General features: G+C 40.5%; 1 protein-coding gene across 1 annotated transcript; it reads left to right on the top strand.

Annotated features, from left to right (window-relative positions):
* Window positions 1-6,683: 6,683 nt before the first annotated feature.
* On the top strand, window positions 6,684-9,626 carry LOC311132467 (uncharacterized protein; the record flags this gene model as incomplete). The annotated part of the gene is made up of 9 exons (XM_084165754.1): window positions 6,684-6,767; window positions 6,890-6,937; window positions 7,060-7,140; window positions 7,708-7,766; window positions 8,177-8,246; window positions 8,334-8,423; window positions 9,095-9,178; window positions 9,285-9,389; window positions 9,492-9,626. 9 exons carry the CDS (start codon window positions 6,684-6,686, stop codon window positions 9,624-9,626), a joined length of 756 nt encoding a protein of 251 aa, XP_084021880.1.
* Window positions 9,627-13,391: the final 3,765 nt, after the last annotated feature.

The following is a 13,391-nucleotide window of genomic DNA, read 5'->3' as shown; positions in this document are numbered from 1 at the left end:
TCTTGTTCTTCTCCTACTTCTGTCTCTCATTTTCCATCTTTTTCTGCTCCATCTTTGATGGCTCTTTCCATGACAGACCAGGGGAAAGCTATTATCCTATTGATGTCACTTGTTAAATCCACTTCAAATCAGCGTAGATGAAGGGGAGGAGAGGATAAAGCCTGGAGACATGGATTGTGTATGTATGCCATTCAGAGGGTCAATGGGCAAGACAAAATATTTAAGTGCCTTTGAACGGGGTATGGTACACTGATACGTTCTCATACTTACAGCTATACATACTCACACTTTCATACTCACATTCACACACGAACCCCACCTTCAACAGATCTGATCACATACAAGGCCCCTGGATAGGCAATCGAGTAGGCTACTTCCTTACATCAAACTAGATGTAGCTCCGGCGCTGATGTGCTCTGGCATTTACAGGACAGAGCGTACTCACCAATTCTTGCCCTCTCACTGTTTATTCTCTTCCCCTTGTGCCTTATCGCTCTATATTTGTATCTGTTTATGCAACCTATCTTCCTTGGCCATGCATGTATGTGATAGAGACAGAGATACTAATACTTTATGGGAATTAACCCTGTTCTTAGAATCAGCACTGTAGAACATAGCGTGTATAATAAGTATAGTGTTAATTGCAGTGTAGCCTAGGTTGCCTCTGGCTATGAATGTTTCTGTACTTGTATCAGTACATTTTTGGTTAAAAACATAGACCTAAGAATTATTGTAAATGTGTGTTTACCTTGTGTTATAATAACCTATTTTCAATTTAAATGATAGGACTGACTGAAAAGCTGACTTCCTTCATTATAGGCTCCTGGTTGTAATTATTACATGTGTAAGACCACAACAGCATTGCTGTTAGATAGCTTCATTTATTTAGTTAGCTATACGAAATTAATAATAGCCTAAAACGTATATTAGCTATATGGCTAGCTTTATTCAAAATAGCAGAACATACCTGCCAGGCGACAAGTCAGCTCTCCCGCGCTGCCTCTCTTTACGCGAAAATCGTCATGCAGACTTGTGCCCTCATGGAGATTCCGTGCAGTGGATAATTAATACTGAGGTATTAATTTGTGATACTTCACTAGGCTAAAACAAGGTTTACTCGTTCATTCGTGTCGGTCAACCACTGAAAACATAAATGTGTCAAACTTTGTCTGCCTCTTCTTATCCATTTGGTGGAATTTCAACCATGCTCCGTCTTCTCTGCTTCCCACCCCTCCTCGTGCACTTCTCCAATCCTTCCTCTCAGTCTCACAACAAGAGGATAATGCTAGTGTCTCGTTTCCCCTAGCAACCAGTTGCTATAGGAATATTCCTTAGTAATTCAAAGTGTTGATGATGATGATGAAGAGTCCAGATGTATGACCACGATAGTTAGATTAGGCTAGTTATTCAATCAAACACATTTATTTTACAATTATAGACCCCTAACCTAGGAAGAAATGTGTCTCTTATAAACGTCTGTGTGCAGTTACAGGTAGCATACTCCAAAAACTAGAGAAAATTTGACAAAAAATATATTAAATCCACCTTTTGCACAGTCCTCGGCATTTTAGCTGTGCACATCTCACATTTCCCAACACCGTTGCAGTAACTAGTCGTTTCTATGCGAATCGCTCAATACAAAAAGTGGATTTAATATTTTTCTGAATATTCTCTGTTTTTTGGAGTTCCACCTGCAACTGCACACATATGTTCATAAGAGACAAGTTTCTTCCGAATCGAGAACAAAGAAAGTATCGCCAAGGTTTGTAAAAAAATATCCTGATTATGGTAAACAGCAGCCTATGCAAGATCTCAGATGAGCTTTAGCTCTGCCACTGAGGTTCGTGTTTACATGGCTATCTAGCAGTAATGTTAGAGGCTTTGATTCAGTTAGTCTACTGGGAGGAGAAGATTTGTCTTTCCCCAGGATACCCTTGCTTGTGGAGATAATGCTAGCAACCGAATGCTTTAATAAAGGATGAAGGTATAGTAGACCCAAGTAGCCTATTGTAAACTGTAACACATCTCACAATTAGAGTAACATGCAATTTTATCATTGGGGACATCACACTTTGTGCTATAGAGTATAGACTGTTGGGTTTAACAACATTTCCAAAACTCCATACCTGATCATAGGCTTTTGTTTTGAAATGTGTATGCCAGTAATGTTAATTTTATCACCAGCACTTTTGGAACCATAGCACCACTGTAGCTATATAATCCAACCACCTTGACTCATGACTGTCAATTCCTGCTGGAAGTTTCTAACTTTCACAGACTAACCAACCTTTTCTAACTTTCACAGACTGACCAAACTTTTTTCACAAACGTTTTTAGAGTAAGATTGTTGGTCATGAAGATGTCCCTTTCCTAAAATAGTGTAGCAAACAAGGGGCGGGGAAGCGAACCCAGGTTACATGCGTGAAAGGCACACACCCTACGCATCGCTCCAACAGATTTAACCCACTTGGTCAGAATTGTAATGTGGCTCACTGTATTAGCGAGGATCACTACACCGTTTCGACCACTTTGACCACCAATATGCAGCCTACAGTTTTTTAGAGAGACAATAGATTTGTGGGAGTCCTTCGTAATTAAAACACTAACCAGCCGTAACATACGCATTCGATTTCTATTGTCTGCCATTTTCTTTTAGCCTCTGATTACTTTTATCTCCTAATGAAGATGTGTGTTGGTGTACTGGTTTTCCTCAACAGCCACCCTCTTTGGATGTATTATTGTTGCCGGCTGTACAGCCAGAGCTTGTGTGCTCGCCCAGGGTTTCAATTTTAGTCTATTTTAGGATTAGGGTTATGTCATGAAACGTGGGCTACTAGGCCTACATTATAAATATGACACAATCAGCATTTCACTTTGGATATGAATAATCCAAATTATCAATCAGTTATCAAAACGCTCAGATATAACCACCAGGGCAGGAGGGCGAAGAGATGAGAAGAGTAGGCTATCTCAGCTGATTTATGCAGGAGATTTAAAATAATAATGTAAAACATATCTGTAGGCTTTTTAGTAACTATTTGAATGATGTTTTAGTCCAATGCATGTTGGTTGAACGCTTTGACACCTTGAACGTGAAAGTGAGTGGTTCAGTGAGTGTCTCCGCCTAGAACATCACAGAGCTGATGAACGCAGCAACGTTATTTTTCAGAACCATGGCGAGCGCATTGTGACGCTGTCCCTTCTACTCCTACTCAGAGCCATTGATACAGTATTTTCTAAATGGTTATACTCCTACTGTTCTCTAAACAATGGTTTCATAGTTTACAATTGTATAAACTCCCAAATCATGCTCAAAATTCAATTTAATTGATGTCACTGTTGAGTGTTTTTTAATCAGTTTGATAAACATGTTTGTCCCATTGTGACATAGCCAACCATGACTTATGGAAGAATTTGACGTATTAATGGTCCCTATAAAACCCTGTAATTCTAAGAAAGAATTGTCAGATGGTTTTGAACTCAGTCAAAATCACTGCAGTATGTAGAGCGATAATGAGTAGGTCTATGTTCAGTCGTTTGTTGACAGCGACCCCGCTGAGATTCCTCCGCGAGAGGCCGCTTCTGAGTGCAGCTGGCCTGTTGTTTGCGTCCGGTTCGGCAGTCTACTTTTATAGCAAATATTACGGTATCGGTGAGGATGCACTGGCCACCGTGGAGAGCGTGGACCGTGTTGTCACGGTTGAGGAGGGTAAGTTTACATATTTGACAATGTCTAAATAGTAATAGTCCCAAATGCCACCCAATACCCTATTTCTTATTTTGACCAGGACCCATAGTTCTATGGTTAAAAGGCGCTGGTCAAAAGTAGTGCACTAAATAGGGAATAGGGTGTCATTTAGGTAGCAATCATGGTGATTACATTTTTTACAGTGTAGCCCTAGATTAACAACAACAAACAAACTTGCTCCTTTGAAACCAAACCTTTGCTTTAGGTTTAATTGAACATGTTGGTACATTATGCAGACACATAAATACATTTGATGTCATACAATATAAAACACAAGTAAATATATGATCAGCCTAACTACATGGACAGATGTCTGGTGTCTTGTAGCTAGTATTTCTTAAACTTAGAGAAAACAATCCTTTATTGTTTTTCATAAAGATAATGAGCCCACCCTGGACCAGGAGGACCCAGTCCTTGTTCAGGTAAGAATGCTGCAGGCCTATCAATAGCTTGGGTGCCAGTCTTTCTGCTCTCTTGCCAATTCCATCGTGGCAATATGATATTGGCATCACAATCCCATAAGGAGTGGACAGAGAGCTGAAACAGACTGGCACCCAGGCTATAACAATACTGCTTCATTAGCAGGATTTGTTCAATAACAATCTGTCATTCAAACTGTCATTTTACTGACTCATAAATTGATCCTGATTTTCTTCCTTAGTATGTGGTTGAGGAGGTTGGGCACCGGCCCTGTCTGGCTTTAATCCCTTGGTCTGGACCTCTGTGGGTTCCCAGCTCTGTAAGTCCATCCATTCTGATACTCTTTGGTCTTCTCTCTGGTCTTAAAACTGGTTAATGTACTTTAAACATAAACATGACGTTTTCTGAAGAACAATATGGAAATACATTTCTGTAAACATATTCCCTATTTTTTATAACTGCAGCCAACATATTACCTTACCCATGCTGGGAGGATGCTGCTGAGAGAGCTGGCAGTGTTAAACACGCAGGTAACCATGCAGATTATTGGACAAAGCTCATCTGATCTAATAGGCAGGATTACCTTCAGTATCCACTACGGTAGTGAAATACTTTGATGTTCGTTCCCTCATTTTATCACAGATAGCTAGGAGGATGGTATGGAATGAACTGTCCTCTCAAAATGAACAGGTAGCCATTCATATGCAGGTACCTCAGATGTTTCCTTAACCTTTCAACACAGACCTGTGTAGTGTCTCAGAATCTATCATGCAGTAGCCTCCTCTTGTGATCCTCCCTATAGCAGTCTGTCAGACCTATAGGCTACCTGTCTATCATTCAAACTGACTTTTAATTTGATCCTGTCTTGTTCCTTAGTATGTGGATGAGGAGGTTGGGCAGCGGACCTGTCTGGCTTTAATCCCTTGGTCTGGTCCTCTGTGGGTTCCCAGCTATGTAAGTCCATCCATTCTGATACTCTTTGGTCTTTAGACTGGTTTATGTAACTTAAACATAAACATGATGCTTTCTGTAGAACAATATGAAAATACATTTCTGTAAACATATTCCCTATTTTTGTAATAGTCTGTAACACTGCAGCCAACTTATTACCTTACCCATGCTGGACGGATGCTGGTGAGAGAGCTGGCAGTGTTAAACACACAGGTAACCATGCAGATTATTGGACAAAGCTCATTTTATCTAATTGGCAGGATTACCTTCAGTATCTACTATGGTAGTGGGATACTTTGATGCCCTTAAAACTGTTCCCTCATTTTCTTACAGATTTGCAAGACTGAGCAGCACATTTTCATCTCTCGTGCTGGCATGATGGTATTGGATGAACTGTCCTCTCAGCTTGAAGAGGTAGCCATTCATCTGCAGGTACTTCAGACATGTTCTTAACATTTATATCTCAGACCTGTGTATTTCAACTATTATCATTGCAGTGGCCTCCTCTTGCAATCTTCCCTATACCAATATTTTACTCCTATACAGTACCAGTCTATCATTCAAACTGACTCTTAAATTGATCCTGTCTTGTTCCTTAGTACGTTGATGAGGAGGTTGGGCACCGGTCCTGTCTGGCTTTAATCCCTTGGTCTGGACCCTTGTGTGTTCCTATCTTTGTGAGTCTATCCATTCTGATACTCTCTGGTCTTTAGAGGATATTAAAGATTAACATCAAGTCACTAGTTTTCTATAAAACCACATAATGAAAAAACATATTCCCTTGTCTTCATAGCCTGTCTTCTCCAAGGCCAAACCAGTCTACTACCTCACTCGTGCTGGGAGAATGCTGGTAACTGAGCTTGCAGTGTTAAACACACAGGTAACCAAACACATTATTAACCAAAGCTCATCTGATCTTATAGGGAGAATTTACTTTACCCTGTTCCCTTTTTTTTCACAGACTTCCAAATTGGTTATTGAGGAGCCTACCATTCACCTCACTGAAGCTGGGAGGCTAGTGCTTGACGAACTGTCAGCACCTTCAGATAGCCATTCACAGGTAGTCAATCACATTATTAGACAGTCATAGCTGATTAGTAATAGTACACATTACCATGTCCTCTATCTCCACAATTGTGTGTCTTATTAATCACAGAGCAATCTCTATAATTAGGGGATGTCTTTGTTTTTCAGCCAAATAGGGAAGACTCTGGTTTTCCCTATGAGAAGTTGCAGCTGGTTGGGAACTGGGGTTCGTTTAATTTCCATTACTGGAATATCCATTATGGACGAGTGCAGGTACTTCAGACATATTCTTAACATTTATGAACACACCTGTGTATTTGAACTCCCAATTGTCTCTGGGTTTTCTTTTGTATGTCTGTCCCTAATTGAAACCTAGGGGAAACTTGTCGTACGAACATCATGTGGGCTCTATATCACTGCCAGGGATTATACTCAGAACTGAAATCGCCTGCCAAATGTTATAGACATCTACAGCTAACATATAGAGAGAGGTCTGGAGACTGAAGGAGTTTTTTCTTTATAGCAAAATGAAGAGGACATGCATCACCTGTGCATTGTGAGGGGAGTGGAGAAGCAGCTGTGGTGGAGCAGAGTCATCCAGGAAAAAATCCTGGACCCATGGGTGAGAGATTCTCAACTGGTCTTTCGTCTCAAATGCACCTGATTTGTGTCAAATGACGCACATGCTATAGGTCTACTTATATTTCCTGGATGAAATGTAATGTTTCTCTGTCTCTTTTAAAGGGTCTCGTCCAGGTGGTCCTCACCAACAAGAAGCTGATTGGTATTAAGGTACAGTCAGGCAATTTTTCACAGAAAAAATGTAAAGTGGCAAATGTCCATTTACCTATTTGAATAAATACATGTTGACAGAAAATGAAATTACACGTTCTAATCTCTTGCCTCATTTTTAGTTCCTTGGTAGAAGGATCCATGGACTCATGTCCGGCCTTGTCAAGAGGAGGTCTGAGTTCACCTATTATGAGGATGCCCAGGTACACCCCGTGTTATGATTTATTTCAGTGTTTGGTTGAGGGGTTTTCAATATGGTGGTTTTCAGTGTTGGGCTGACAGTGTCACATGTTGTGTGTTAAACAGCAGGTGGATATCTCCACCACAGTGGAGGGGTACCAGGAGAGGGGGGATGAGATGATGGCATATCAGTTCTCCACCTCTGACATCATCACCACCCCTCATGAGCCGTCCTCTGGCTCCTCTCACCAGTTCCCCCAGAATTCTCCGCCTCCCCCTTTCCCTTCCGATTCCCCTCCCAGTCCCCCTCCACCTTACCACTCCACCCAGGACCAGGACCAGACCCCTGACAGCACTCCTCAGGTAAAACTCTTTCTACAGTCAATAATTCTTATTTCATTTGTACTTGTGTGTACAGGTGTGTGTCATTGTTTTGGTATCGATAGGTTTGTGTTGTCTGTCAAGGGTCAAGTTGTTAGGTCAAGATGAAAGTATTGTTATGATGTCACTGAATGTTTTGTCTGCTTCAGTTGATGTTGCAGGTGAAATGCAGTTTAGTAGAGTTTAAGTTAATGTGATGTCTGTTTTAGGAGTTTGAGGAGGAGTTTGTGGAGGAGCAAAATAATGCTGCAGATGTGCCCCAGTTGCGGTGGGTTCGCTTTCATGTGTTCATCTATAGTAAAAACCTTTGCTTTGAAATAATCTGCCCAATATTGTAGTTATACAGATGTAGGATCTTAATTTGAGACAGTTTGCTACAGCAGGAAAATAATCCTCCAGCAACAGGATAAATTTTTCGTTAGGGCAAATCGAGTCTAAAATTTCAAAGTGGAAATTACAAACTTGAAAATTCCAAATACGCTACAAGTTTGCATTTCCTGCCGTGCAGGAAAATTCTCAGCAACAAAAGAGTGATCAAATTAAGATCCTACATTGGTATGGTCTTTCTGAATCCTGCAGTTATAATATAGGCTAACATAAAATTATTTCTTAATTTCATGGCACTGATGTTTTAGCTTCTTAGGTTGAACATTTGTTATTGAACATTTCTATTTACAGGCGTTACTTTGAAAACCAAGGGACAACCAACTTCTCTCTGAGGCTGGCCGCTATCAGACGTGCTATGGAGGTGAGAAAATGTGAATTTAGCACCTTTTGTATTTCACTTCATGAACATTTCTGGACTATTTGTAAATGTACTGTCTTGTTCTCACAGGCTCTGACATCCTCAGACAGTACCTCCCTCAATTACCTCACCCACGCTGGGAGGATGGTGTTGAGTGGACTATCCGAGCTCAACCAGCAGGTAACCAATTACATAATTGTGCAACGTTCATCAGACCAGATATATAGTTCCCACTGGGCACAGATGTCATTTCAACGTCTCGTTTTGATTTACATTTGGTTGAGTTGTCAACTAATGTGAATTCAATGTGAAATCCCCCCAAAAATTAACGTAATTGGATTTAGGTTAAAAGACGAAATTCCCTTACGTTGATGACTTCTTTCAAATCCAATCAGTTTCCCACTTTGATTCAACATCATCACATTGACATTTTTTATTGATACAACATTGATTCAACCAGTTCTTGCACAGTGGGTTACCTTTAGGCAACAGTGATTCATAGGGTTTAGTTGAAAAGTTTCAACGTCATACTAGCCAAACAATCGGAGGCCCTTTGAATTACAGACCTGAATCTTTGAGTTTATGATCTAAGTTTTAAGGAATTTTATGATTGTTTTGTTTTGAGGATGTGAGGCAGTTTCAGCAGGCCTACGACCTACTGGTGAACTTCATTAATGAGCCAGCAAACAGGGAGCGACTAGAGCAGGAGATGGCTCTCGTAGGAGTAGGTCTACATGCAAGCTTGAGCGTTAGCTGCAGGCACCGTCTTCTCATCTAACATCTACTCAATGAGACTTTCTAAAGTGCTTGTCAATGAAGATTATGTAATTATCCTATTTGTTTGACTTCAGATCGACCGCATCAACTTCGCAGATGTTTTTTATGAATTCGTTCTACTAAGCCTTCTAGAAGGAAAGACATCTCTTCCTATATCTGTAAGTGGCCCTAAGAATGGAACATCCTGTTGTTTATCTATGCTATACACACTGTTGTCATATCAGATCTGTAGACACTCACTCATGTCCCCTGTTCCTTCTCCAGGAGCCTGGTAGCTTCCTTTATCTGCTCCTGCAAGTCATAATGAGGATTGACCCTCCTGGAGGAGCCTGGACAGAGGCTGCTGAGAACTTCTACCTCCTCGTTAAGGTACATTTGTCTCTCTCTCTCTCTCTCTCTCTCTCTCTCTCTCTCTCTCTCTCTCTCTCTCTCTCTCTCAATAATAGTTGATGATGTGTCTGTTGTCAACAGGACCAGATGAAGGCATGGCTACAATCCATCTTCAACCTCAATGAGTCAATCTATGAAAGCCCAGAGAGGCTCTCGGGGGAGGTGATGCGGAATCTAGAAATACAGGTTGAGTTCCTGCTGTCCAGCCTGGATTAAGGTTCCCAAACTGAGCTGAGGGCCCCATCACAAAATAAAGTGTTTTGCATTCAAACATTATCTGTCAATCGTAAACAAATGTTACATCATGTGTAGGGGAGAGTGGGGTAAGTTGAGCCATTTTTTACATTCAGCATTACTCTGTCAAGGGAAATATAGTATTCTTTCAAAAATATACAGTATCTGTCACAACTTCCTCCGAGGCTGCCCCTCTCCTTGTTCAGGCAGGCTTCGGCGTTTGTCGTCACCGGCCTTCTAGCCACTGCCGCTCCTCATCTCATCATTCCATTTGTTTTGTCTTGTTTATTACACACACCTGGTTCATATCCCCTCATTAGTACCTGTATAAGTGTTCCCTCTGCCACCTTGTCTTTGTGTGTGATTGTTTATTGTGGAGGAGAGAGAAGCTCGGTGGAGCTCCATGTATTTTGTATCGCCGGGAATATTCCCTGTGTGCCTTGTATTTTCCAGTGCCCCTGTTTTGCGCACTGGAGTGTTTTTATTAGGGGTGTAACGATCCATCTACTACATCGATGTATCGATTTATATTCCTATGATCCAACTACATCGATCTGTGCTCGGCGAGTTGGCCTTTTGGACAACATATATCGATCTAACATCGTTTTAAATGTAATAAATCGATTGTTTCGATACTAGGAAATAACCCATTGGATTTAAGCACGTCAGACTTTATATGGATGTTTTTTCTTAGCACTTTTAATGATAAAGGCTTTAAACATTACTCGATTCACTCTGCCTATCCGTGACGTCATCGCGCCAGCAGCAGCGCAAAGGCGCCAAGACAACAAAGCATAGCATGGTGGATGACAGAGGAGAAGCCGACGAGCGAGAAATTATCAAGCCACCATTGCGGTCCTTACAAGAAACAGGAATCTAGGAAACTTCACCTGCACTGTCCAGTATCCAGGTATTTATTTCAGTCATATTGGTTGAATTTTTGGCTAAAATGTTACTGAATCGATTTCAAGTCACTGAATCGTTTCGGATCGTATCGTTCTAAATGAACCAATATCGTCCTTGAATCGTATCAACAACCACAAATCGTGATGCAAATCGAATCGTTGTTAAAACGAATCGTTACACCCCTAGTAGTAGGTGCCTGGCACATGCGGTTTGAGTGTGTCAAGGACTGCAACACTGCTGGGTTGTTCACCCTCAACTGTTTCCCGTGTGTATCAAGAATGGCCCAAGGACATCCAGCCAATTTGAGACAACTGTGGGACGCATTGGAGTCAACATGGGCCAGCATCCCTGTGGAACGCTTTCGACACCTTGTAGAGTCAGACAAAGTAGCTATAACCCTAGCATTAGAAGTTATTGGCTGCATTCACACAGGCAGCCCAATTCTGATATTTTTTCACTAATTGGTCTTTTGACCAATCACATCAGAGCTGATCAGTCAAAAGACCAACTAGTGAAAATACTAGAATTGGGCTGCCCGTCTCAACACAGCCATAGTGGCATCAGCGCTGCAAATTATTAGTATTCATAATATTTATTTAAAATCGCCAGTTGATTACAATAGCCTACCATAGCACGTTGAGCGTCATTCCATATTAAACTGCTGAACTAACAATAGTCGAGGCTAGTCTATCCTTTATGGGAAACTGTATAAATCTACTGCAACACAAACTACTAGTCTGAATGAATGTCTATATATGTCATATTTATCAAAATGTTAAAAACCAAGAAAAGTAAAAAACTAAACAATTTCCGATTTATTGAATGAGTCATGCATTTAGTCTCGACATGATAAAAGGTCAGTCTCTGTACCACGTGAATGAAAAGTGAAACAGAATTAGAACGCTTCTTAAGTGTTAGTGTTTTGATACAATGTAAAGTGGACAATATTTCTTCCCCTGTACATTCTAAATGTCTTTAGTATCAAGGTCAAGGCACTCCATATCAACCATAGTTAATTTACTGGAATAAATGCTTTGCTTGGTGTGAACCAATTCCGTCTAAAACCATGTCTCTTTCAGGAAGGCACAATGTTCAGAACTTTGAAGGCAAAAATCATACATATAGAGCAGACATCACTTTCGATTTGAAACAAGTGTGATCTATACAATACATTTCTATCTGGAGCAGTCTGAACATTGTTCTGCACTGAATATACCCCTTGGCCTCAGGGCCATCTGAATGGACAAGCATTTATCTGGTGTGACACTGGACGAAGACAAAAATTCTGCTTCTCCATGGTTCTGAATGGGGAGACATCAAAATCAACACCCAGGTTTGACTGACAGAACCCGCTCCAGCAAAGATAAATGCACTTTAGTTATTTATATAATCTTACAGAATAATGTTTGGGTTGGAATGAATGAAGGGAAAGGCAATGAAGTAGTATTTAGAGAAAAGTAAGCAGGAGTGTTAAACTGATAAAAGCACTTCCTGGGTACATGACCTGTACACCCTTGTCCCAACTGTTGCATTGATAAAAGTTGTACCTCCCGTACATCAAGGCATCTGTTTGCTCACAGGAATGACTGCATTTTGGAGAGACAAGTTGTCCGTTTTTCTACACACAAAAGCCCCCCACCAACGACTTAGCTTTCAAACATAAGACATGAGCAGGTAATAAGTTATCCAAGCATGTAGCTCTTGAAACCGCTCTCTTCAATACTGAATACATGCTTGTGTTTGAGACTGCAAAAAAAAAGAAGTAATATTTTAAAAATTCACATAAATCAAGGAAGTTGACTTGTGATAGCGAGCTCATACTGTTCAAAACAAGGAGAAATAAAACAGTCCAACAGACAGAGGAATGAGAGAAACACTCCCATTATTTACATAATCTGCTCAAGGACAACCCTCTCTCTGGATTGGCCCGAGTTATTCACAGGAATGCATCCGAGAGCCAACCAGAGGAACGTTTGAGCATTCTTTAAATATGCAACCTAAGTTAACATAACATACAATAATAATAATGTGTTAATATACACATTTTGTTAGAGATTAAAGACTAACATTAGTGGAACAGCAATGTTGAGTTTTTGCATAAATCCATTGTAATGGTTTTGTAAATTTAACCACAGGTAGCCATTTTGGTTCAACATAACTGTCATCAAGTGCATGAGGCTCATTACTACATTAATGTTCCTTCAAGTATGGTGGTTTACAGAGTGAAACTAGAAAATATCTACATGATGCATGTTGGTATGACACAGTCTGCATATTCAAATGGTAAAATGTCCTGCCCTTTCCTGATGGTTTCAGATACTAGACAGACTGTTGCATGGTGCTTATTCAGTAAGGACAAGAGTCCCTAGAGAATTGAACTGTGACGATAGAGAACAGTCTCTTTTCTATTCATTGCATTTCTATCTATAACACTAAGTGCGTTACAGATGTGCCCTACTGAATGAGCCCCAGTTGTCCAAAACCCAGATTGAAATGAAACTGCACCTGCTATTAAGGATGGGAACAAAAACACTTACAACCAGCAGCTTTGCTGCATGCTTGGACCCCTAATAAGAGATTAGTTGGTCCTAGTTCAATTTTCCAGTTCAAGTTTAAACATCGTTCAAAACACATAAAAACCTTGGATTAAGGAGTTGTTTTCCAGACAGATAACACTCATACACCAATGGTTGTTATAGTCCTTTTTCCCCTTTCTTCGGGTTGGCTCATTCTTGATAACCACAGAACTTTCAGAGAACAAAGAAAATGTCCATTAGAAAACCTCAGCAATTGATATGTCTTGTGCTTTCGTTGTCGTTACATAGTGGTTTCTCAACTTCT

Source organism: Coregonus lavaretus, assembly GCF_964263955.1.
Source record: "Coregonus lavaretus genome assembly, chromosome: 7".
Lineage (NCBI taxonomy): Eukaryota > Metazoa > Chordata > Actinopteri > Salmoniformes > Salmonidae > Coregonus > Coregonus lavaretus.
This window is presented reverse-complemented; position numbering and strand designations above follow the sequence as displayed.